Source organism: Halichondria panicea, chromosome 15 (genome assembly GCF_963675165.1).
Source record: "Halichondria panicea chromosome 15, odHalPani1.1, whole genome shotgun sequence".
Taxonomy (NCBI): domain Eukaryota; kingdom Metazoa; phylum Porifera; class Demospongiae; order Suberitida; family Halichondriidae; genus Halichondria; species Halichondria panicea.
In genome coordinates, this window is record NC_087391.1 from 5,006,032 (window position 1) to 5,031,399 (window position 25,368).

The 25,368-nt window shown below is 45.6% G+C and overlaps 1 protein-coding gene across 1 annotated transcript; it reads left to right on the top strand.

Moving 5' to 3' along the window:
- Nucleotides 1-31: 31 nt before the first annotated feature.
- On the top strand, nt 32-24,719 carry LOC135348638 (usherin-like). Its single transcript, XM_064546915.1, has 29 exons — nt 32-736; nt 997-1,301; nt 1,461-1,524; nt 1,739-2,015; nt 2,530-2,720; nt 3,194-3,397; nt 3,964-4,241; nt 4,347-5,487; nt 5,718-5,884; nt 6,527-7,378; nt 7,594-7,875; nt 8,123-9,466; nt 9,563-9,643; nt 9,910-10,224; nt 10,460-11,542; nt 11,742-12,017; nt 12,275-12,544; nt 13,423-13,707; nt 14,047-14,988; nt 15,340-15,454; nt 15,803-15,954; nt 16,082-16,147; nt 16,327-20,530; nt 20,671-20,915; nt 21,212-21,400; nt 22,654-22,728; nt 22,955-23,304; nt 23,742-23,870; nt 24,412-24,719. The coding sequence occupies exons 1-29, from the start codon at nt 291-293 to the stop codon at nt 24,514-24,516; spliced, it is 14,433 nt and encodes a 4,810-aa protein (XP_064402985.1). The 5' UTR covers nt 32-290; the 3' UTR covers nt 24,517-24,719.
- Nucleotides 24,720-25,368: the final 649 nt, after the last annotated feature.

Consider the following 25,368-nt stretch of genomic DNA (forward strand, 5'->3'; position numbering starts at 1 on the left):
AGCTCAACGCCCACTCTTGAGAGAACGCCCACTTCTCAGAGTAACCAACAACACAGTAGGCTACACTACAGTTATATAGCTTATATTAAACTTTGAAGCTACATAGCAAGTTCTATATTGCATCTCTATAACCTCTAAGCCATATAACGTCCTTAGAGGCTTTAAAAGAGCAAGGAACAAGCTTGCAAGTCAAACCAAGCTGCTAGACTACTCCCACTCTGCAAGAAAAAAGGGGGTGGGGCTGCTGTCAGTAAGATTTTACAAAAAGATCTACAGTGGAGAAGCAAGCCATGAGAACTCCAAGTTTATTGTTGGTATCAGTGCTACTAGCTTGCTACTTCAAGCTCAATGAGGGACAAGGAAGCTATCCGCCATTTACAAGTGTGGCTACATACAGACCAGTCATGGCTTCTTCAGAATGTGGTGGAGGAGAGACAGTGGAAAATTTCTGCGAGTTTACAACAGATGCAACAGCCTCTCTCGCCCCAAACTGCATGGAAGCAGTCTGCAATGGAACCTGTCCGTATGGCTCTACATCGCCGGCAGCTATTCCATTAGCTACATTGGGGACCTTTAGTGTGGGCGTTACCACGGTGGTGGGCAGGCCATCGACAACCACAAGTGCTCTACGCTTTGACAACGCATCCATCACTGTTCCTGGCTCTAGAGTAGCTCTAGTGGGTGATGCAGGCTTCTCATTCTCAGCATGGATCAACCAGGACCCTGGAAACACTGGGTAGGCCTATGCATTGTAATTTAGCTTCTAAAGGACTTGCGAAATGATTTTATAAACTGAATACGTACGTCCACCGGTACGCAGCAGTGACATTGTGTTCTGTGTGCGATGTGATATATAAGTGATACTCCTTAAAAGGTAGTGGCATTGTGTACTGTGTGCGATGTAGTGATACTGCTTAAAAGGTATACGTAGTGCCATTGTGTGTGACTGTACTGTGTGTGATATGGGACCTTAATTAATCAAATCTTTTCCCGCAGTGCTCTGATCTCAAAGTCCAACAGTGATTCTTCGGAGAGAAACTATGCTATCTCTATCAGCGAGACATCCATCACTCTCGACTATCTTCATGCGTCCATACCTCTCACTAATACACAGAGGTTTAGTACCGTTAGCGTTGAGGGGGTGCTCCTTGACCCCGCCCACTGGCACCTTGTCACTGTGACTGTGTACGATGTGGACGCAGTGTTTTATGTGAACGCGAGTGTGGTGGGTGTGAGAGTGTTGAATGGTCCCATCCAGGACACGGTGGTGAGGGACGTGTTGCTAGGACAACTGTCTCCAGGTGAGTGGGCAGGGGACGGTCACAAGGAGTCATATGTAAAATAATATGGATATGACATAATAATAATGCAAAAAAATAAGAAATTGGCAAAATAATCATTTGCTAGAATTGATTGTCTGTGGTGATAACAGTGTGTGTGTCCACCTCCCTCCTCCTCAGGTGTTAGGTTCTTTAATGGACTTATGCAGGATATCTCCTACTACACCAGAGCGCTCACTGTCAGGTGAGCAATCTGCAAGTGTCTCTCAGTATCCACTTTCTATTAGTTTTTGCCTACAGTAGTGTGCTCAGTAGAGGACGACCCGACCACCTATACATTGCTGGCATTATTAATTAAGTACAGCAACTATATAAGCTACAACAATAATTATTGAAATAACATACACAATGTAGCGCTTGTATATAGCCATAATAAGGCATCTCATTTCACCCCCCAGGGAGGTGACGGAGCTGTACACAGGGACTTTCCCCAACATCCATCTCTCCTCTGAGTGTCACTGTCCCCCCTCACACCCACTCATCGCACCTAATGAAGCCGTGTGTGTGCAGCAGCCGGGGGTTGGTTTGCCATCCAGGGGTGCTGCAGAGAGGCTCAACCCACTCACCCACCCGCCTAGCTTTGCTAACGACTTTGCTACGTCCAGGGGTTGGATATCGTCACCAGGGCAACGGGACGTAAACATCACATTCACTCTTACAGATTCTCTGTATGAGGTGAGCACTGAGATCATGTGTTGGGGGGATTACTAAGCAAAAAATTAATTACGATGACCTAATTTCTCTTTCAGTAACTGTAACTTGAGTTCCGTGCATACAATTTCTAATGATTTTTTGGTTTTTTGAAAGCTTAGAACGAGACCTTTCAAATGGTGTATTGGTTCATATTTGAGAAATGATATAATTTGTCAATTTCTGCCCAATAACCATGGATTATAGCCCATGGTCCAAAGGCGAAATATGTCAAATTATGGCCCCAACCAAATTTGGAATTGAAACATCATTTGAAAGGTATCTCTTAGCTTTCAAAATCGGATCAATAACACTAAAGTTATGGCTGCTCAACTACATGTACCACTAACCCTCGTGAAATCAATCACTCGGTTCAGTTTTCATAACTTGAGTTTTGTGCATCCAATTTCTGCTTTCTGGAAGCTTCAACGAGACCTTTCAAATGTTTCCATTAATTTCTTCAAGGTTCACACCATTCTAATTATTATTATTTCTGCAGCTCATCTTCATCAATATCCGCTACGGATCACCACGCCCCAGAGCCTCCGTGTGGGAGACATCACGTGATGGAGGAATGACCTTTGAACCAGTGCAGTATTACGCCAATGATTGTATGCTCTATTTTGGTCTCCCTGACAATGGGCCGATAGTCAATGCTGATGATGTCAACTGCATCACAACCACATCTCTGTGAGTATTATTGTGTTATTACTCAGAAGGTGATCGATAAATTGTGGAAGCTTACGTCTGAACGGCCTAAACTACATTTATGCTATAGATGCGTGTTCCTTATACCGTAGTGCTAGAAATGTATGCGTCCATACAAACTAATGTTTTTATGCGAATGCCTATCTATCATATCCCATAAATGTGTATCACTCAATTATTGGCCTTTATTTGAGGCCTGTACAATCCCCGTTGAAATCACGGTGCTTAAATCAAGGAAATAAGATTAATCACATAAATAAAAATCGCATAACGTTTTGTAGCCTTAATTATTGATTATAATTGGCCAAAACGCAATATTTTATGCTCGCACATATTTCACACGATAGTACACAGCATATATTGCTCTACTCACAGTACAATGCTTGAACTGCACTATGCATGTATTATTTGTATGATTGCTCATTGCTCATTGGAGGCGTTTCCATTCTCTACAGACAAACACCCACCACCAATGGCGATGTTCGTACCCACTTCCTCAACCAAGCCCGTACCTCAAACTTTGACCTCAACACCAGCCCAGAGTTGCGACAGTTCATCTTAGCCTCTCATTTCCGTCTGAGGTTTATTGACTTCTTTGAGAGCTCCACTACTGTTGCCCATCGCTATTACAGCATTCTGGAGGCTACAGTAGTAGCAAGGTGAGCAAGCTGTTATAATAATATTATCCATCTCCCTCTAAACACATTTCTTACCATTGGTATACCGTACAGCGGGTATATTTCGAGGGTATAAATGTTTGTGGTTTTCGCTAATCAAGCATCTATCGCGAACATTTATACCCACGAAGTTAATATCACATGCATGCTGCTGAAAGACTACTATTCAAATCCGCAAAAACCTTTCTAACGGTCATTCCGCGAAAGTTTATACCCTCGAAATATACTCGCTCCATGTATACGATAGTTAAGGCTGCTTAATCGATTGAACATCTGTATTGACAGTGAGAGAGTCTGTATCAGGAATTTGCATTCTATGGTAAACTTTGCTATGCAATTACCCTCTCTCTCCCTCTCTCTCTCCCTCTCCCTCTCTCTCTCCCTCTCTCTCTCCCTCTCCCTCTCTCTCCCTCTCTCTCTCCCTCTCCCTCTCTCTCCCTCTCTCTCTCCCTCTCCCTCTCTCTCTCCCTCTCTCTCTCCCTCTCCCTCTCTCTCCCTCTCTCTCTCCCTCTCCCTCTCTCTCCCTCTCTCTCTCCCTCTCCCCTCAGGTGTGCTTGCAATGGCCACTCTGCTCGATGTGGCGCTGACATCGACTCAGTGTGCGACTGCGTGCACAACACTCAAGGATTAAACTGCGAGCAATGTCTGCCCTTCTTCAATGACAAGCCATGGCAGTACGGGATCACAGACAACGCGTTCCCGTGTAAACCATGTGACTGCAACGGCCATTCCACCAGCTGTCGTTATGATTCAACCGTTGATCCCTTCCCTGATAGCTACGATCTCGGTGGAGGTGGAGTCTGCGATAATTGCCAAGACAACACTGGTGAGCTATTTAGCACGTTTATATACCAACAACTTGAACTCATTCAATACAATCAAATGTAGCAAAAATTTGGCAAGAAAAATTTAACTGAATCTCCTCATACAGCTGGTCCTAGCTGTGAGACATGTGCAGTGGGCTACTTTGCACCCTCAGGGACTCTCCCCTCTGACCCCACCCCGTGTATCGCATGTGGATGTAATGCCGATGGAATCACCGACGCTATCGGAGACTGCGCTAAAGGTCAAGGTTCAGGCGGCGAAATTCTCGGCCAGTGTTCGTGCAAACCTCGAGTGACAGGCCTGAAATGCGATACCTGTGAGGTTGGATTCTTTAATCTCATAGTCACCGATCCTGAGGGTTGCACTCCCTGTGGTTGTAATACCGACGGCACTTTCGAAGCCGTGGATACGTGCAATTCGATTGGAGATTGCCCCTGTAAGACAAACGTTATGGGGGCCAAGTGCGATCAGTGCAGACTCGGAACGACTAATTTGACCGCGAGTAATGTGGGCGGATGTGATGCGTGTGGGTGTGACTCTGTGGGATCAGCCAATTTGAACTGTGACCCTATAACGGGCATGTGCGAGTGTAAGCCTGGTGTGGGGGGTGTGCGATGTGACGCATGTTTGCCGGGCTTTTTTGGCTTCTCGGAGAGTGGGTGTGAGCGTTGTGAGTGTGTGCCTGAGGGCGCTCTCAATAACGTCTGCGACTCAGTCACAGGTGTGTGCTCATGTGCCGATAATGTGTTTGGTGATCGATGTGATGCTTGTGAAGATGGATTTTACAACGTGACAGCCGGATGTATGTCATGTGACTGCGATACAGCTGGAACTGAGAACGAAACAAGTGTATGTGATAAAACGACTGGACTCTGCCCTTGTAAGATTAACGTTGAGGGGGAGAAATGTGATAGCTGTCTACCAGGATTCTCAAATCTGATTGGCTCAAATCCCGACGGATGTTCAGCATGTGATTGTTTCGGGCCTAATACAAACAATGCGGGTGTTGTATGTAACCCAGTTACGTTGCAGTGTGAGTGCGGTGCTACGGCAACTGGATTGAGATGCGAATCATGCGTGACCAGTTTTTATCAGACGGACACTGGCTGTGTGTCATGTGACTGTGTATCTGGTGGATCTCTGAGTGATGAGTGTGATGCTGTGACGGGACAGTGTGAGTGTGGGAGTGTGGGCGTGGCTGGACGAAGGTGTGACACCTGCCTACCAGGATTCTTCCAATTCCCAACGTAAGGAGCACCATTTTGTCTTTATTATAAAAGTTGCACTAAGTCTTACTTATATTTGGCACGAAGTGATATCATGTTTGTTAGCTTTTATAAATGACAGTGAAATTTGTTGGCTATCTTTATTCGGAAGTTGCATAAAGTGTCTTAGCTTCGAGAATGATAATGCAAAGGTTATATTTCTTTCTTGATTTTTTCCTAACCATGTTCTGCCCCCCCCCCCCCCTCTGCAGCTGTTCCTCATGTGGGTGTGACCTTGCCGGCTCTGTAGAGGGTACGCTGTGTGACCCTGTCACTGGAGTGTGCAGCTGCAAACAGTACGTCACTGGGACGCTCTGTGACAGCTGTGTCCCCGGGTTCCAACAGCTGGAGGCTAGCAACCCCTTCGGATGCTCTGCACGTGAGTGAAGGATCATCTCTATTCGTGTACTGTACCCCCTCAGGCAATACGTGTACTGTACCCCCTCAGGCAATACGTATACTGTACCCCCTCAGGCAATACGTGTTGTGTACCCCCTCAGGCAATACGTGTTGTGTACCCCCTCAGGCAATACGTGTTGTGTGCCCCCTCAGGCAATATGTATTTTGTACCCCCTCAGGCAATACGTGTTGTGTACCAAGCATAATGTTAAATAGTAGACACACAGTCCCTTAACCGTTGGAGCATGTCTGTAAAAAACAAGTAGGCTGCTTAACAGAAGGTTAGCTTACGGTGTACACAAGCCACTCACCTTCCATTGATATAGGAAGACGAAGACGATATTTTTCTGGGCCTCAGTATTTGTTATACACTGACTAGTAAATGTCATGGTCTTGTTATACACTAACTAGTAAATGTCATGGTCTTGTTATACACTAACTAGTAAATGTCATGGTCTTGCAAGTGTGTAGATTGTACGAGCTGCCATTTGAATATTACGCAGAATACGTAATTATGTTTAAACACAATAGATCCCAAACACTTGAAATTTTCTCATATTCAAATGGCAGCTCATACGATACTTAAACGTAAGATTTTATATTATCTGCTTGCATTCTACAGAGCCTGATGAGCAAGCCCCACCCACTGTGATGCCCTCCTCCGCCACCTCTGTCCTCATCACCTGGCTCGAGCCCGAGGCACCGAATGGACTCATTATTAGCTACACTGTCTATCGTGACGGCTCTCCGGTTGCCACGGTTACCACCCTCAACTATACCGATAATAATCTCATCCCAAATACCCGATATCGATATTCCATTGAAGCGGCCAACTCTGTGGGTGCTACAGCCAGCGTAGAGGTCGAAGTTCAAACGCTCGAAGGTATCCCTGAGGGAATAGATCCTCCTACGCTCACTGTATTGTCACCATATAGTGTACGAGTATTGTGGGTGGAGCCAGCCACGCCCAATGGGGGTGTGGTCCGTTATGAAGGCGTCATTGTGCAATTAGGATCTGAGCAAATTATCATCGAGGAGACTAGCGTGTTTAACACGACAGGAGATGTTTTTTCAACTGTTGTTTCTGAGCTAACTCCTTTCACTGTTTATTACTTCATCATTCGAGCGTGTACATCCGGTGGGTGTGGCTCAAGTGAACTTTTTGCAGAAGTTCAGACCTTGCAAGCCCCTCCCACCTTTCAACCTGCACCGAATGTGACGACCATCTCCTCGCAAGAATTGCTTGTAAATTGGGTGGTTCCCCCAATCCCCAACGGTGTAGTGTCCCACTACGAAGTGTTCCTGAGGGATTTCCCCTTTAGCGGAGAGGGAGTGTCCCTAACCAATACCTCTGAGCTGTCGTTCCTGGCTCAAGGCCTGAGGCCGTTTGCAGCGTACGAGTTCAGTGTCGCTTCGTTCACAGCTGGAGGAGGTGTGCTCAGCGACTGGGTGCAAGGGACTACTGCCGAGGATGGTGAGTGTGTGTGTGTGTGGGTATGTGTGTGTGGGCGTGTGTGTGTGTGTATATGTGTGTGTGGAGGGTGTACAGATTATAGCATCGAATTTAGTTCAGTGAACTCATAGCAGGTACATGTAGTATAGCCTTGATGATTTTTCCGCTGAATGAGTTCCTATTTAGTAGTTATGATGTGATGTGAATTCTGATCATGCATTCATTTTTCCCTCCAGCTCCAGAGGGTGTAGTCCCCCCCACGATCACCCCCCACAGTGCTACATCTCTGCAGCTCTCATGGAGGGAGCCTACCTCTCCCAATGGCATCATCCGTCGCTATGGCATCTATCAAGTTACCATGGGAGTCAACCAACTAGTTGGCGATTACGCGACAGACCCTGGGACTATCATACTGAACAATCTTTCATCATTTACTGAGTACAGCTTCTTACTGGAGGTCTGTACGGCTATTGGCTGCACTAACAGTGACGTAGTTACTATGGCAACCCTAGAAGGAGGTGAGTATTAATCGTAGAAATGAAAATTTAGATATTGCAACCGTCGTATTGTATATTGTAATTATAACCATTATACAAATTGTGAACTAGTAGAAACTATACAACTTTAGATAGCAACAATTAATACGAGATCAGTTGTTCAATTCCTCCGCTTTGATCTCCAGTCATGATATATAGACCGCTGAGCATACGTCAGTATGTACGTACGTAGGTCGGTAATTAACTGCACATGGTCTTTCTTCCACAGATCCGATTGGTCAATCTGATCCCACTGTCGTCAACGTGACCTCCACCTCTGTCTCCTTTTCGTGGGCGGGGCCTAATCAACCGAACGGCATCATCACCGAATATTCTGTTAGTAGAAGGCGCTCCTCTGCCACCCCCCTTGAACAAGATGTGGGTGTGGCTTTCTACGGCACTGGACTTGCCAGCTTTGCAGCTGGAGTTGCCAATTTGGGCAGTTTTTCCAACGAGATTCGATTGACGTTTCGCACGCTTGTCCCTCAAGGCGTTATACTCTACTACATCAACCAGGCTGGATCTGACCTCCTAGCGATTGAACTGAGAGGTGGTGTCCCATATTTCATCTTTGATGCCGGCACTGGTAGTGCGGAGATTGCGCCTGTTGTACAGTCGGGCATGACATTCAGTGATGGCGAATGGCATAGTCTGATCGCAACTCAGAATGGCAGGACTGGTTCCATTCTAGTAGATGGTATGTACAGCGGGACTGGAATGTCCCCCGGCCAGGACAGTGTCATCGCAAGTTCACAGGCCCTACACATTGGGGGAATCCCCTCCGCGGCACCCCTGAGCACCATAGAAGGTGGGGCCACTCTGAGCAGAAGTCGTTTTGCCGGCTGTCTGTTTAATGTAGTTCTAAACGGAGAGGAAGTAGATTTAACTCAATCGTCATCTAGCGAAGGAGTAGACGTTGTCAACGGATGTCCGGTAGACGTGGGAAGTGGGTGGAGACTTGTGGGGAACGGGTACGTTGCATTGGAGGAGAATTCCATCAGTCACTCTGATTTTTCATTGACCTTTGAACTGCACACTTTGGACTCTGACGCTCTAGTTTTATTCGCTTATAGTGCCGATCTTGAAAATGCTCTTGGTATTGAAATCCGAAACTCCTCGCTCTATGTTGTTGCCCGTGGCAACGGAACCAGATACATTTTGATTGGTCGCCAGCATGCCCCCTGTGCAACGAACAATTTATCCATACGTTTGACTGTAAATGGAACGACAGTTTCGATCAGTACGCTCGGAGAAGATAGTTACATCGTGACGAATTTGTGGCCTGTTACCATTCTTACGTCAGCTGTGTATTTTGGGGGTGTTCCTAGGGGAAGTCCCGGCTATGCTCTGGCTGTGCAGCTGGGCCTCAACGTTGCTACTCGGCTCAGTGGATGTATGAGAAGTGTGGAGCTGGTGTCAGGTGGTGTGGGCGTGGGCGTGAGTGTGGGTGACTCGTCTCAGGTTAGATTTGATGGGTGTGGCCTCACCAGAGGAAGTGGGTGTGTCTCTCCAGTGGATGTCAATGTTGGTACAGGAATGTCTTATACTGACGCACCATTGGAGTCGTTCACAGGTAATCAAGTACTGCAATACCATAGATACAATACATCACCGCATTCTGTACAAAGCCCCAATATTGCAGAATTGTTAATTATTTTTTTGTACACAGATTACCTTCATCGTGTGAGTGCCAGTAACTCTGTTGGAACAGCTGTGAGTGGGTGGGTTGCTACGACAACACTCCCCGGAGGTTAGTAAGATCACACAATTCATGCATTCATTGTTTGTAGTGAAGTAAGTTATGTAAGGTACCAGTAGGTTGTAATTAATTAAGATGAGCGTTTGTAGCAGTGTTCTCCCTGTATATATATAGCGTTGGTGATTGCACAATAAGGCTTGCCGTAAATTGTTAGCTACAGTACTGTACCAGCACGCACACGTCATTCATACACCCACTCCACACACCCCACACGCACACTTCATTCATACACCCACTCCACACACACACACACACAGTGCCGGCTCTGGTGACTGTTTCCCTGGTAGCTAATACAACTGACTCTCTCTCCGTCACGTGGACAAGACCCAGTGTCACCAGAGGCTTGATTACATCATATGACATCACAGCCCTCCCTACGAGCACAGTTGGTCTCCCTTCTCCCCTCGGCAGTGTATCTGTGAGCTCATTGGTCGTATCGTCACCAGAGATGGTTCTCGTGGCAACGCTGAGTGGTCTGGAGCCTGCTACTACTTACGAGGTCACAGCTACAGCCTTCACCCGTGGGGGGGCTAGTACAGGACCCCCCACCAAGCTCAGCACTGGGGAAGCAGGTATGTCAACATACAGGATCCAGTTAGTGACAATGGAAAAGGCTTGTTAAATAGACTTATGTAATTCCCTGTAAAGCCTACGGTAGAAGTTCATTCTAGCTGATCGAGCAATTCGGTATAATATAGTGAATTTATTTGCACAACATTTTGACAATTACATTATTGTCTTAGTGAAAATTCTACTTGCGTGTACAACTATTAAACTCATGAGCTCAATCTTTTGTTCCATGCGCAGTACCGGTTGGTGTTCAAGCTCCAATGGTAACCCTTGTGGAGTCACGGCAACTCGGTATCGCTTGGCAACAGCCCACCATCCCCAACGGCATCATCGTGCGTTTCGACTTGTTTTTAGATGGTGAAATTCGATTCTCTGGCCCCAATAACTCCACAATCATCAGTTCTCTATCTCCTTTCACTGAGTACTCACTTCTCCTACAAGCGTGCACTAGTGTGGGGTGCTCCAGCAGCGCCATGGTAACCGGACAGACACTACCAGATCAACCAATGGGATTGGCTGCTCCTAATCTCACCGCTCTCAGTCCGAGCTCGATAGAGGCCGTATGGGACTTTCCCCAAGAACCGAACGGAGCCATTTTAAGGTTCGAACTTCGACAACTTTTCGGCCCAGAGCAATCCCAGTTCATTGTTGTATTTAACGGATTGGGACTTGAGACCACTCTTACTGGTTTAACCCCGAACACACTGTATACTTACCAGCTGGTGGTATTCAATGCAGGGGGTAATGGGGTCAGCGATACCGCGAGTGTGGTGACTCTAGAGGGGGTCCCTGATGGCGTTATACCCCCCACAGTGCTCGTTGTCAACTCAACCACTCTTAATATCACATGGTTCGAACCGACCATCCCTAATGGCGTTATCACCGAGTACATTTTATTACAAAATGGGACAACTATTTTCTCCGGACTCACCTTCTATTTCGTCGTTTCCGACCTTCAACCCTTCAGCTTCTACTCGTACTCTATCATGGCGTGTACTGTACGTAACTGCAGCTCTAGCGCACCCACGGTTACCATGACGCCAGAAGCCCGTCCAACCGGTTATATACCCCCCACAGTCGTAACCATCACGCCCACATCTATCCAACTCCTCATTAATCCCGTCATCTCCCCCAACGGAATTGTTACGTACATCCTCACACTTAGTGATTCGCCTGACCCGCTGTACAATAGTTCCGTCCCCTCGACTGTCACTATTGACAACCTGAGACCGTTCACCGAGTACAGCTTGGTCCTGGTGGTTAGTAACAGTGCTGGATCACTCATTGGTCCCTCGTTTTCCCTCACTACGCAGCCCTCAGGTGAGTGCCTGTTGCTATAGCTAAATGTACACACTTACGTATGGTATGGTTGCCCCCCAGTTAAAATATATTTTTGCCTCCATTATTATTTTGATGAGCAATTGTAAAATGGATTTATTCTGAATTATTCATTAAACTGAATATACGTTGTGTTTTGTGTGTGCGTGTATGTTGTGATTTTTCCCCTCTATTTTTGCAGTCCCCGAAGATCTAGCTCCATCCACTGTCACTGCTCTCAATGCTACCACCTTCCGAGTGGACTGGACTCCGCCCACCTCACCAAACGGGTTGATCCAGTCATACGAGATCATCCTCAGCGGTGATGGTGCAACAGAGGTGTTGGAACAAGGCTTGTCGTTAGCGAGTGTTCTCAATGGACTACGACCTTTCACTGTCTACTATGTAATCATCAGAGCAAACAACACGGTGGGTAGCGTCGTCTCTATGGCAACCAACTTTACAACAGGCGAAACAGGTATGTCAAGACATTGTATGTTGTGTATATGATATGTACGGCAGAGTATCCAAAACAGACTAAAATTAAAGTTGAAGAAGAAAAAGTGAAAGAGAATGGAACCCATCACCCATGATCCTAACTTATGTTCCCCAACCACTAAGCCACTAATTAGTTTGATACTGATGCCATTAAACCTGTTTCACACAATGCATTCACAAGTGTATGTACTGTATGTATATACAGACAATGCATCCACTGTACATGTACACACACAGCACCTGCTGGGTTTGATCGCATTGTTCCCCTGGAGATCAGCTCCCGCTACATTCTCCTCTCCTGGGACGAGCCGGCCGCTACTAACGGGATCCTCGTCAACTACACTGTCCTCGTAGGGGGTGTGGTCTTAACCACCAGGCCTCCCTCCGTGCTGGTGTACAATGTGACGTCCCTGAGTCCATTCACTGGCTACAGCTTCACGGTGCAGGCCTGTACTTCAGTGGGCTGTGTGGAGAGTCCAGTGCTGTCTCTAGTCACCGACCAAGACAGTGAGTTATTGTTGTCTGTATATCTGAACACGCCTAACTATAGTCTCTTCCGAGCTTTTAAAAATGAAATTGGACCAAGGGGACATTAGTTACGGCCTGTGCCATTATACAATTATTATGCATACCGTCAGTGGAAGCTGTACAACTTCGAGAGCCATGACTTTAGTTTGTACAATTATTTTATGAAAGCTTGAAAAGACACTTTTCATGGTGTGCTCCAATGTTAATTTTAGTCCTGACCATAATTTTGTCATTTTCGCCATTGGACCATGGGCTATAATCCGTGGTGCAAGGCCAAATTCTGGTATCTGTACATGCAAAATTGAAGACACCATTTGAAAGATCTGATTGTAACCATTCAGAAAATCAGAAATTGGATCCACGGAACTCAAGTTTATGGCAACTGAAAGAGTTCTCGAGCCATTGATTACACGGGGGACAGTGTACATGTAGTTGAACATCTTTCAGCAGCCATAACTATTGTATTATTGATCCAATTTCAAATTTTTTTTGATTTTCTGAAAGCTTAAACAGATAGCTTTCAAATGATGTGTTTAAATCCAAAAATTGGTTAGGGCCATAATTTGGCATTTTTCGCCTTTGGACCATGGGCTATAATCCATGGTATTTGGCCGAAACTGACAAATTCTGTTATTTCCCAAATATGAACATTAATTACGCCATTTGAAAGGTCTCTTTCTAAGCTTTCAGAAAATCAGAAAATTGTTGAAATCAGATCGATAGAACTCAAGTTATGGCTGCTGAAATCCCACTTCCCAACCATGCAATTATAGGGAGGAGTTGCTACTTTATACTTTTTGTTGATATGAAATGTAGTCGCTCTCATAATCCCACCATGCACACGTACACGCACACAGTTCCCGAGGGACTATCAGAGCTGTCCGTCACCTTTGTCAGTGGGCGTGTTCTCATCACTTGGACCACACCCACAAGTCCCAATGGGATCATAAGTGAATACCGTGTTGAGAGGACCACCCCCTCTGTTGCTAACATCTCATTGGTCGGAACACTAACGGTGGAGCCATTTGTGGTTGCTGACATCAACGTTCGTCCGTTCACAATGTACATGTATCGACTGGTGGTCGAGAATGGAGGGGGCATGGCTGTGGGGGCGTTCACGAGCGTCACAACTCCACAAACTGGTGAGTGTGTGTGAGGGGGCGGTGTGGTGTCGTACTGGTCTGTTTCAGTATAGCTTTCAGAGTCGCAATAAAAGTATAAAGTAACGTGGGATTGTATTGTACAGTCTGTTTGCGTTCAGAATAGCTGTGGAAGTTCTGTGGTAAATTATGGCTTCATTAATGCTTTGTGTGATGGAAAATGGTAATTTTTAGCTGGTAGGAGATTACCACTTCTAGATATAGAAAAGCGCTTTTTAACAAGGAATCCAATAGTATATGCAGTTGAGTAAACCATGACAAAGTTATGGCAATTAAGAGCGCCATTCTGAATGCTTAGTCTAACCATGTATGTTCCTGCAGCTCCTGAAGGTGTTCTCTCTCCTGCCCTTGAGGCGATATTGTCCACAGCTGTCACTGTGACCTTTAACCCTCCTCTCACACCTAACGGCATTGTCACCATGTACACCATCACACGCCTCACACCTCTCACAACCTTCTCCTTCACACCGCAATCACTTCCCAACGACACAAACCAATTCACCTTCAACGACAACACCCTCACACCTTACACTACTTACACGTACACACTGGAGGTGTGCACTATGGGAGGCTGTGCTGTTAGTGACCCCTCATCTGTACGGACGCTGGAGGACACACCTACTGGTGTTGCTATGCCGACTGTTGTCATGGTGAGCTCCGAGGAGTTAGAAGTGACATGGATGGATCCAAATATGCCAAATGGTATTATTCTGAGTTTTGATCTTCTGAGGAAATTTGTCGGCTTTGAAATATCACCTAGTCCAATAAACTGTTGCGAGGAGTACTTGTCAAACCGGTTGAACCAGTCAGACAAGTGTGATTATGTGACCTCTACAGACTTTAACGATACCTCCTTTACGGACTCTGAACTTCGACCTTTCACCTACTATCAATACTGTATCATCGTCACCAATAGTGCTGGCTCAGCATTTAGTGAAGAGACCACACCCACTCGTACTGACCCTGCCCCCATGCCACTACGAGGTCCGACACTCAATGCCACCACTCTCAATAGTACGGCCATCGAGCTTCGCTGGACCTCAGTCAATGTGGACACTCTCCTAGGACCTTTAGAAGGGTACTCAGTTTTCGGGGGGATTTCAGGTTCTCCTGGTTTTGGGGTGGAGCTATTTTCGGGACTGGAGTTGAGTTTTGTGGCCACTGGACTTATTGCGAGTACTGAGTACGTATTTGTGGTTTCCGTTAGCAACGGCGAGGGAGTGGCTTTCAGTAACAACAACACAGCCATCACTGAGGAAGGAAGTGAGTAGTGCGTGTGTATGTGTATATATTACATGTACGTAACTTTGACTGCCCATATTAACTCGAGATGAACAGAACTAAAGGATGCGTGTTATAGTAAGCCCTATCCAAGAGTGTACTTACATTTTGGGCCCATTTTTCCCAAATTTTGGAGCTCCTTAAAAATGTAATAAATTATGTGCATACAGTGATTGTAGAGCTTTTTTTTTACTGTGTCTTGTGCAAAATAAAGTCAGAATTATAATGCAAATTGCATGTACAGTAATCAATTTTGGAACTACATGTAGTACACTACACTGTACTTGGACTTGTCGCTGGTAACTTATTTAATGTACCTCTCCACTCCCACAGTCCCGGCTGAGCTGAGTGCTCCTGTGGTGACAGCTGTGTCGGACACCTCCCTCTCCGTCACCTTCTCAGAGCCAGCTGAGCCAAACGGTGTCATCATCCTCTACACAATCTATCTGTGAGTACCCGTATATACACTAGCTCCCACAGTACAGAACAGTGTACGTATTATAATTATATATAGTTACAATCGTGTTTATGGTGTCTCAGGCATTTCTGTCAATAATTAACGGCACGTGTAGAGTCTTAGTGTATCTAACAACAATAGATGCAATAATTATGGTGATACAAATTGGAGCATTCATTGTCAGTTTGTTGACTCAATGGCTTAGTGGTTTAACTCATCTTATTTCTAGGGAGGAGTTAGTAGAGTGGGCCAGGGGTTCATTTACCACTCTTTTAGTATTATAGAGTACATAATTATGTTAGATTTTCCCACTGATAACCCCCCCACACACACACACAGTGACACCATGGTAGTGGCCAATGCAACGGCCCCAGGCACACTCTTCCTCACTAGCCTCACACCTTACACACTCTACATTGTACAAGTGGAGGCGTGCACACAGTTCGGATGCACTGCCAGCGATCTGGTTGCCATGAGAACACTAGAAGGAGGTGAGTAGTTACAAAAGCCTCTCAAATAATAGTGTATACTTTTGTGAACATCTCCTTGTGATACACTGTGACAGTCATGTACACGTGATCATGAGTGACAGACCACCCCCTCTCCCCCCCCGTACAGCTCCGTCTGGTCTGGCCTCCCCCTTTGTCACCATCACTGGGCCCACCTCCGCCAACATCACATGGGGTAAGTACCGCACTATCACACCCACTAAATATATACGTAGAACTGAAATTGCTTTAATTTCAATTTACTCAAAATTTGTTCATGGACACTATAAAGGTGTATCAGAAAACTATCTGCCTACTTTAATTGATAGTTATTTTTGTGAAATGCTGTACTTTGAACCCCCCTCCCCTCTGCAGGTGCTCCTAACCAGCCCAATGGCGTGATTACTGAGTATCAAGTGCTACTCTTCACACAAGGCTCGACTGAAGCCACGTTGTTATTCTCTGGACTTGATTTCGCTGTGTCGGTGTCGACTCTTGCTCCATTCACAACATACAACTTTCAAGTCGTGACCTTTAACCAAGCCGGAAACGTATCTAGTGTATTTACCAGAAGGATCACAGATGAAGCCCCACCCACTTTTGTGCCACCCCCCACGGTGAGCGTGCAATCGTCCAATGAGATCGTTCTAACTTGGTCCGAACCCATCGAATTGAACGGCATTTTGATTAGCTATCGAGTCTATCGCGATAACGAAGCTCTAATATCGACCACCCTCCTGACCACCTATTCTGACAACCGTCTGGAGCCTGCCACTACCTACACCTTCACTCTAGAGGCTTGCACTAATGGCGGATGTACGAACAGCTCACAAGTATCAAATACAACATTTGAAGCACTCCCTGAGGGCGTCTCGGACCCAGAACTCGTTAATATCGGACCTCGCTCTGCAACTATCAGATGGGAAGCTCCAACCATACCGAATGGAATTATCACAAACTATATCTTCACTCTTTTGACAAACGACACTCAGTTATTTAACGGACTCGCGTTGTCTTTTGAACTTGATAATCTGACGCCATATACGAACTATTCGTTGTTATTGGAGACCTGTAACAGTATTGGATGTGTAGCAGGTGCTCGTCTCGAGGTACCCACTCTTCAGGATATTCCCGAGGGTTTGGACGCCCCCTCACTAAGAGATCTAACCTCTACGGAAGTAGCTATTGAATGGAGCGCACCTACTGCTCCTAATGGTGATATCATCACGTACATACTTCGCCGTGGAAATGAATCATTTCCAAGCGACCCTGAGGTCATCTTCCGAGGTCTGGCGTTCTCATTCAACGATGGTGGACTACTAGCAGCCACTCTCTATTTCTACACAATCGAAGCCGTCAACGGGGCTGGCAGTTTAACAAGCACTCGTAGTGATTTCCAAACCGTTCCAGACCTCCCAGGGGGTATTTCACCCCCTACAGTCGAGGTTCGCGGAGCTAACGAGATATTCGTGTCATGGTCCGAGCCTACCCTTCCGAATGGCGATATTTCTCGCTACACACTGTTCATTAATGGAAATGGGATACCGTTGGGAATTTCGTTTGCATATACTGCCAGAGAACTGACTCCGTTTACCGTGTACTCATTTTACTTTGAGGTCTGTAATCAAGCTGGATGTGCAAGTAGCGTGTCTGTCACTGTGGTAACCGAGCAAGCACTTGCCGAGGGAGTAACTCCGCCCACTCTCACCGTCCTGGGTCCTACGTCACTCCGAGTCTCTTGGACACCTCCTCTCTCCCCCAATGGAGTTATATCGAGATACGAAATTCGGCGTCGACTTTTCGAGAACATTTTCACCGAGACCATTCAACACAGTGGGGACTCTTCTGATCTCAGCTTCACAAACATCGGACTTAGTCCTTTCACTAATTATGAGTACAGACTGAACGTTTTTAATGGTGCTGGTAACGTATTTAGTGACTGGATTTCGGCCATGACGACTGAAGATGTACCGGCTGGTGTTTCAATACCCATGATTGCAGATGAGGACATCTTTGCGAGAAATGTTACAGCTAGTTGGCTCCCACCCTCTGCACTTAATGGAATCCTGTTGAACTATCGTTTAGAGTATCGTCCTCTTATTGACCCTACTACAAACTTACCTGGAAGCATTGTCATCGTGGGTACTTACCCTACCGATGTTACCATGGCTACTGCTGTCGGACTGTTGCCCGTGACAACGTACCAGTTTAGAGTGGTGGCTATTAATAGTGCTGGAGAGGGGACGAGTGATTTTGAGACAATAATGTCGAGAGAGGATGCTCCTGAAGAAATACAACCAATTATTGTGTCTGCCCGAACGGGCACTAGTCTTTCGTTGTCATGGAATCCACCTTTAACCCCTAATGGACAGATACGAGATTACATGTTGTACCTGAACGACGAGCTTGTATATGATAACAGTATCACCATGACTACCATTCAAAACCTTCAACCATTCACCACTTATTCTATTCAGTTAGTTGCCTGCACTTTTGTGGCTTGTGGCTTCGGTGACGTACAGTCCATAGCAACGGCTACGATTGCCCCTGCCGACCAACCAGCACCCAGTGTTATTGCCCTGTCAGCAAGAAGTGTGGAGGTGGTGTGGGACGCTACTAATCGACCCAATGGAATCATTACATTGTACGAGATTCTACGACAAAACGACGGCAATCCTAACACCATGGCTACCATCGCTAGTACATCAGATCTCCTAAATAGACGGTATATTGATACGACTGTTCAACCCGATACAAGTTATGAGTATGCAATTCGAGCTATCAACATTATTGGTAACACTGTCAGTGACTTCCGTCCAATCAGAACTCCTGAAGCAGCCCCTGAGGGCGTGTCAGCTCCCAGTCTGAGCGTGCTCAGTAGCACCTCCATCCTCGTAACATGGACTCCGCCCTCTCTACCCAATGGGATTATACAAACTTACCGTGTTTTCCGAAGTGGAGGAGGCGTCTTTAATGTATCCGTGTACGATGATCTAGGCACAACTTTCACTGATGCTCTGCTTTCCCCGTTTAACGAGTACTCGTATTTTGTCCAAACCTGTACTCTCGCTGGTTGCACATCAGGACCACCCTCCTCTGCTACCACGGACGAAGACACACCCACTAACTTACGATCCCCTCTCCTTTCAGCCGTGTCTGCAACAAGTATCTCAATCTCATGGTCTCCTCCGGACAATCCAAACGGAGTTATAATATCATACACAATCGTTACAACGCCGGGAAACATTCAATTGACCACTACTGCTGATCTGAGTAGAGTCATCACCAATCTCTTACCGTTCACAATATATGCCGTCAGTCTTGAGGCTTGCAATTCTGTAGGCTGTACGCAATCGGATGCTGATGTACGGACGCAAGAGTCTACCCCGCAGTTCCTACGGCCCCCCACACTGAGTGCAATCAATGCCACAGCTGTAGAGGCGACATGGTCGGAACCATCTCGTCCAAATGGTATCATCATTCGCTATATCCTCAGAAGAGATGGGATTACGATTTTCGACGGAAATATGCTAATGTATGTGGAGGCTGTTTTGAATCCGGACACTTCGTATTCGTACACACTCCAAGCCTTCACTGGAGCAGGGTCTGGGGAGGAGACTAATCCGACCACTATCCAAACCCCCAGAGACACGCCAGACGATATCCGCCCACCCCTTGCCATGGCAACCAGCTCATCTTCAATACAAGTATCCTGGACTCCTCCTGGACAACCGAATGGTGTGATTCAACGCTATGTCCTGCTACAAGATGGAACAGAAGTGTTTACTGGATTAGGTTTCATATACGTTGCTAACGGGCTCCAGTCGTTCACCCAATATGTCTTCCAACTGATGGTGTGTACTAGTACTTGCGGAGAGAGTTCAGAAGTCACTGAGCAGACATTGGAAGCTCCGCCCACTGGACAAGCACCCCCCACCCTGATTCGTTATCGCAACACCACGGTAGCGATCACCTGGTCACCCCCATCGTCCCCTAACGGTGTCATCATCAGTTACCTCGTAGAGAGAAGACTTGTACCAAGCAGTGACTTCACGCTTATCTCGAGCCAATCTGTGTTGAGCTTCCTCGATCAAGATGACATCCTAGTTCCAGCTATGTCTTACGAGTATAGGATCACTGCAATCAACACTGCCGGACAAGTAGCTAGTGCTCCAATCAGTGTGACGCTATTTGAAGCAGCCCCTGAGGGCATACCTGACATCCTGGTTACAGAAGTGACTGCTAATGTCATCAGTGTGTCCACCACGCCTCCAGCCTCTCCCAATGGTGCTCTGACTAACTACACACTTTATAGAAATGGACGAATCGAGAATTCAATTGCGGCTAATTTTCAGGCTACTATTTCGTTCACATCTTCCAATCTGGATCCGTTCACTTCCTATGCACTCCATGTAGAGGTGTGTACGAATGGTGGGTGTGGTCAGAGTGGTGTGATGAACGTGAGGACGCTGGAAGCCCCGCCCACTGGACAAGCCCCTCCCCAAGCGACTGTACTCTCTGCAATGTCTATTAATCTCTCTTGGTCACCACCCATCAGTCCCAATGGACTCATTGCAGGGTAAGTACTGTGATTGAACACTTGCGTAGTTTGTGTACATTTATTAATTAACTATCTCTTCTCTGTTAAGTATCATGCGAGATCTCTTTAATTATGTGTCTGCCTATATATTGTAATAAACTTACAACCTATCCCCCCAGATACACACTGTGGTATCGTACGGCCTGCCCTGCCCCCCCTCAAGCCCTCCTCTCTCTGCCACCCTGCACCGTTGGACCTCGTTCTCTCATTGTTGCCAACTTCTCCTCCTTTGTCTTCATGTTCAGTGGGAGTGGCCTAGCCCACCCCCTCCCCTACACTGCTTACCAGTTCATAGTGGGAGCGGTCAACAGCGTTGGGTCCGTGGAGTCAGCTTACTCAACAGCTGTCAGCACACAAACCAGTCGTAAGTGGATGATTTCTATATCCGCAGTTATTGTCATACAATCACACTTTTATGGGAGCCAGCTGGTTTATCTTTATCTTTCATTTTCAGCACATTTAATGGACTGTTGTGTGTGCAGTTTTAATTGAATTGTAGTATATACATCTTGAACACACACACACACTCCCCCCCACACACACACACACACACACACTCCCCCACACACGCCCATACACACACACGCCCCCACACCACACACACACACCACACCACACACACACACACACACACACACACACACACACACACACATGCAGCTCCTGAGGCTGTCCCTGGAGGCCTGGTCTTCATGAAAGACGATGTGTCTGGAGTGATATTCATGGATTGGTTGAGAGCGTTCCAGTTCAACGGACCCTTCCTGACCTCCAGTGTGGAGAGGAACGGAATCTTGCTAGTCCAGCGTCCAATCACATCGTTGAATCTCACCAACGAACCCAGGGGAATATGTAAGTTATATAAAAGTTGAACACTTCGAGTTCATTTGTTGACTCAGCACACTAGAAAATCAATTCGCTGTGCATATACATAGTCTTTAGGGAGTTTTTTGAGTATATATGTCATTGTACTGAAACCAACAATACAATCGAACACTGTTTTCATATCAAAACAAACACACACACACACACACACACACACACTACTATCTATTTAATGCCTGTTGCTAATTCTAAGAACCAAAATTTGAGGTTAATGTTTGTTTTGTGCTTGCTTCAGCTTAACCACATAGAAGAACCCACATTGCCCCAACCCCTATCAACTACATGTACCACAAAACCTGGCCCAGACAATACAGTGTTGTACTTTATACCTATATAAGCCCCCCTCAGAAGTTTTCTTTTAAAATCCAATTAACTTGAAATATCACAGCAACCAATATTAAGTCAGCTTGATTTACAGCTTTACAATAATTATTCAGCATGGCCCCAATGTGAATAGATGTACAATAACTATTGAGTGTTATATACCACTGTAGTTGCATGTGTATGTGACTGAATGCAACAGATGAATGGGGAGGGTTGGTGCACCGTTAAAGACTCTTTAACCCATCATTCTCGGCTCTCCAGGCCGAGCATCTGTTTGCTTTTCTGTTTCTGTCTGTTCTCTGCCTTGTGGTGTTTGCCTTTCTGTTGTTAACCTACCTTAATTGTGCATACTTTAATTAAATTAAGCACATATTCCAAATTTAACAGATCAGCATGGCCACCCCCAGTAACATAATGTGGATATGGACATACATGTAGATAGCTAATTATGACATAATCTATACTATACTTCCAACCATTGGTGTGTTTAATAATTTAAAGAAACGAAGGCGTTGGCAGCATTTTTCTTAGCCTCTAAAGAAAGACACAGAAAGTAAAATCCTTATCAATTACTACATCTACATAATTACCCAAACCCCCCTCCCCCTGACCTCCCCTGAGAGTATTAAAAACCAGTAAAAAAACACAATTCAAGTAAAAAGACTAGATTACAAGAACTGAAGGTAAACTACATAGTAAATTACATATTATTAGAAGCATGAATACAATAATTATAACTTATAGTAGTTATTCCTGCAGCCATTCATGTCTCATAAGCAATTTAATATGTAAGTGCATTATGGAAATAGGAGAGGTGGCACCCTCTTCTCTGGTCAGATAAGGCAGTTCCTCACAATTTTTGTTTCAACCCCTCAAACACACACACACACATGCAGCTCTGACGTACGTGGTCCGAGTGGTGACACAGGCTGGCCAAGCCAGTATTACCAGAACCACACAACTAGCTATAGGTAAGGTCATGCGATGCTAAACTCCAGTCCTAGTTGGCAACTTGCTTTCACTACATGTATATCCACCAATAGTGCGGACTCTTGCTATATACAATTTAGTGGCCGGTGCAAAATCTTTAAGTAGTGTCTACGTACGTGTTGTGTTGTTCTATTCTTGCCACACCTATTATTGTGATTATAGCAGCTCAAAAGTGATTATAGTTGTTTCATTCTCTTTCACTCTCAGTCGATACAGTCACTCCCACACCTGATTCGAGTACGACCACACCGCCCCCTGTAGCCACGGAAACACCGTTCTACCAACAAGCCGCCTTCATCATAGGCATGATTGTGCTTGGTGTTGTTTTAGTGTTCCTAGTTATCGCTGTGATTGTCTTCCTATTGGTGAGGCCTAAGGGTGACTCCGCCTACAAGGTCCGACCCTCCACGGCACTAAAGGACATGACGGGTCCCAGTCAGGAGTACAGTAGGATGGAGCACTCCCCCTCACCTAAACGACTCACACCCTCCCCGATACCAGTCACCCCCTCCCCCAACCACACATCAGGCAGCTGGAGCCCAGGGGACCCCTACAATGTAAGTTCCTTCACTTTATTAATTAAGCTAATTAAAGGTGATTAGCGCGGCTTTACTCTTGGGGAAATTCAGTTGTGTAGACAGACTAATTGCTTTGGTTCCGAATACTACTAAGCAACAGCCAGTGCATTTGTTTTTGGTTTGCGTTGGTTTAGAGTTAGTAATATCTTAGTGAGTGTGTGTGGCCAAATGAAAACTGATTTGTCTATGTCGAGATGTTAGCGTTGTTGTGTTTGGTCTAAGTAACCATACCTTAATAACACTGGTCAAGTGTCTGCACAATGTCCTAACTGTTGTCACTGTAACACTGACAAATAGAGCACCTCCTCTGTCGTCATGTGATCATGTACAAACTTAGTTAGCAGTCACAACCCCCCCCCCCAAATTAGCTGTGCAATATTGATCAATGTGTATGAACTTCTGTTTGCCTGCTGCAGGGTGACATCCCAGACTATGCCTCCGAAGATCAGGGTGTGGTCGTCACTCCACGGAGGAAGAAGTACACTCCTCGCAGAATGGAGTCAGCCTCGCTCATTGAGAACGAGCATCTACAGCTGCCAGACACTGTGAGTGCATGCACGTCTCTGTGGTAATGTGTGTAAACACCTTGTTTGGAAGCCTCTTTAGAGTTTCCTACAGAAACGGTTTCCTACTTGTCAGTTTGTGTGTACACACTTGACAATATACGTACATGTATGTAGATGGGCCAAAACGAAGCCATTTTCTTGAATCCCCTGTTTCAAATGTGGTCTGCAGCTACCTACCGCAGTGTGAGGGAGTTTTCCTAGTTCTATTTGCATCCAAATTCTTAAGACTATGATTATGACTTAGTACCAAGGGCGTATAAAAGAAGAGGGCACATTCAACTAGTACATTCAACTAGTACACGTAGCGAGCAGAATTTACGACGTGAGTGGATGAGTGTGAATTTGCATGAAATGCTAAAAATATAATTATATTCTATTTTTAGCACATTTATCCGCTGTGAATTTCTGGCATGCCCTCTCTTTGCACTACTAATTGTTCACATTGTGTACATTTGTTTGTATTGTCTGTATCCACAATGAAGCGTCTATTGACCGTGTGTGTGTTCACCTATGCATGCAGACCATTTCCAGTCATGTGTCCCCCGGACAGTTTGTTCCTGCCAGTGATGATTTCGGCTCATTCAAAGCACAACAACACACAACTTTCACAGACACCAAAGTTTAGGCATTCTTATAGTTTAGGTACACACATGTATGTAGTTATAATTACTGCTTTTCAGTTCATTACTTTATATTAAGTGGGTGTGTCTAGGTGCAGCTGCTGTAGCACTGCCAAGATTGTGCCACGTTATAGCCAAGTTTGTAACCATTGATTTGTTCACCCAACCCGTCAGTGCACCATAACCATTATTATCTTTCTATTATAAATCACGTCAAGTAACATGTTAACTATTAATTAAATACTATAAGTTTAATTGGGGCTAGAGAGGTACATAAACCAGATGTGACCTGCTGTATAATAATAATTCATGGCATTCTAAAAGTACAACAGTTATTTAAGACATGCAACACACATGTACAACTATCACAGACGCTATAGTTAGGTGCATATATGTATGTAGTTCTTGCTCTTCGGTTCACTACTTTATAAGCACTGGGTGTGTGTGTGTAGCTATAGTGCTGCCAAGATAAGGTTATGATCTATTCAGATTATGTAGTTGTGACACATGCACGAGTGCCACATGGGATATATTGACTCAGTAGTGACTTAGACCCGAGGGCCGTATCAGTGCAATTGTATATATGTGACAGGCTCTGGGAAAACCAGACTATTGGAGCAGACTAAAATTTTGGTGATTAATGTACCAAGTGATAGAGCAGAGCATTGCCTACACAATGATATGCTTAGTGTTCACATACCTAGTTTCATACCCGAGTCATGCGCGTTGGAAACTCGAAGCCGTAAAATGTAGTATCGAGAAAAACGGCTCTCAAAGATTGCTTAATTAGGAAAAATAAGGTAATAGCAAAAGTTTGGACGAAGCGTTTCGATGGAAAGAGTTGGATTTAGAGCATC

Coding starts and splice junctions, on each gene's coding strand:
- LOC135348638 (XM_064546915.1), top strand. CDS start 291: ATGAGAACTCCAAGTTTATTGTTGGTATCAGTGCTACTAGCTTGCTAC. Junction 4,242..4,346: donor TAATTGCCAAGACAACACTG/GTGAGCTATTTA, acceptor CTCCTCATACAG/CTGGTCCTAGCTGTGAGACA. Junction 21,401..22,653: donor CAACGAACCCAGGGGAATAT/GTAAGTTATATA, acceptor ACACACATGCAG/CTCTGACGTACGTGGTCCGA.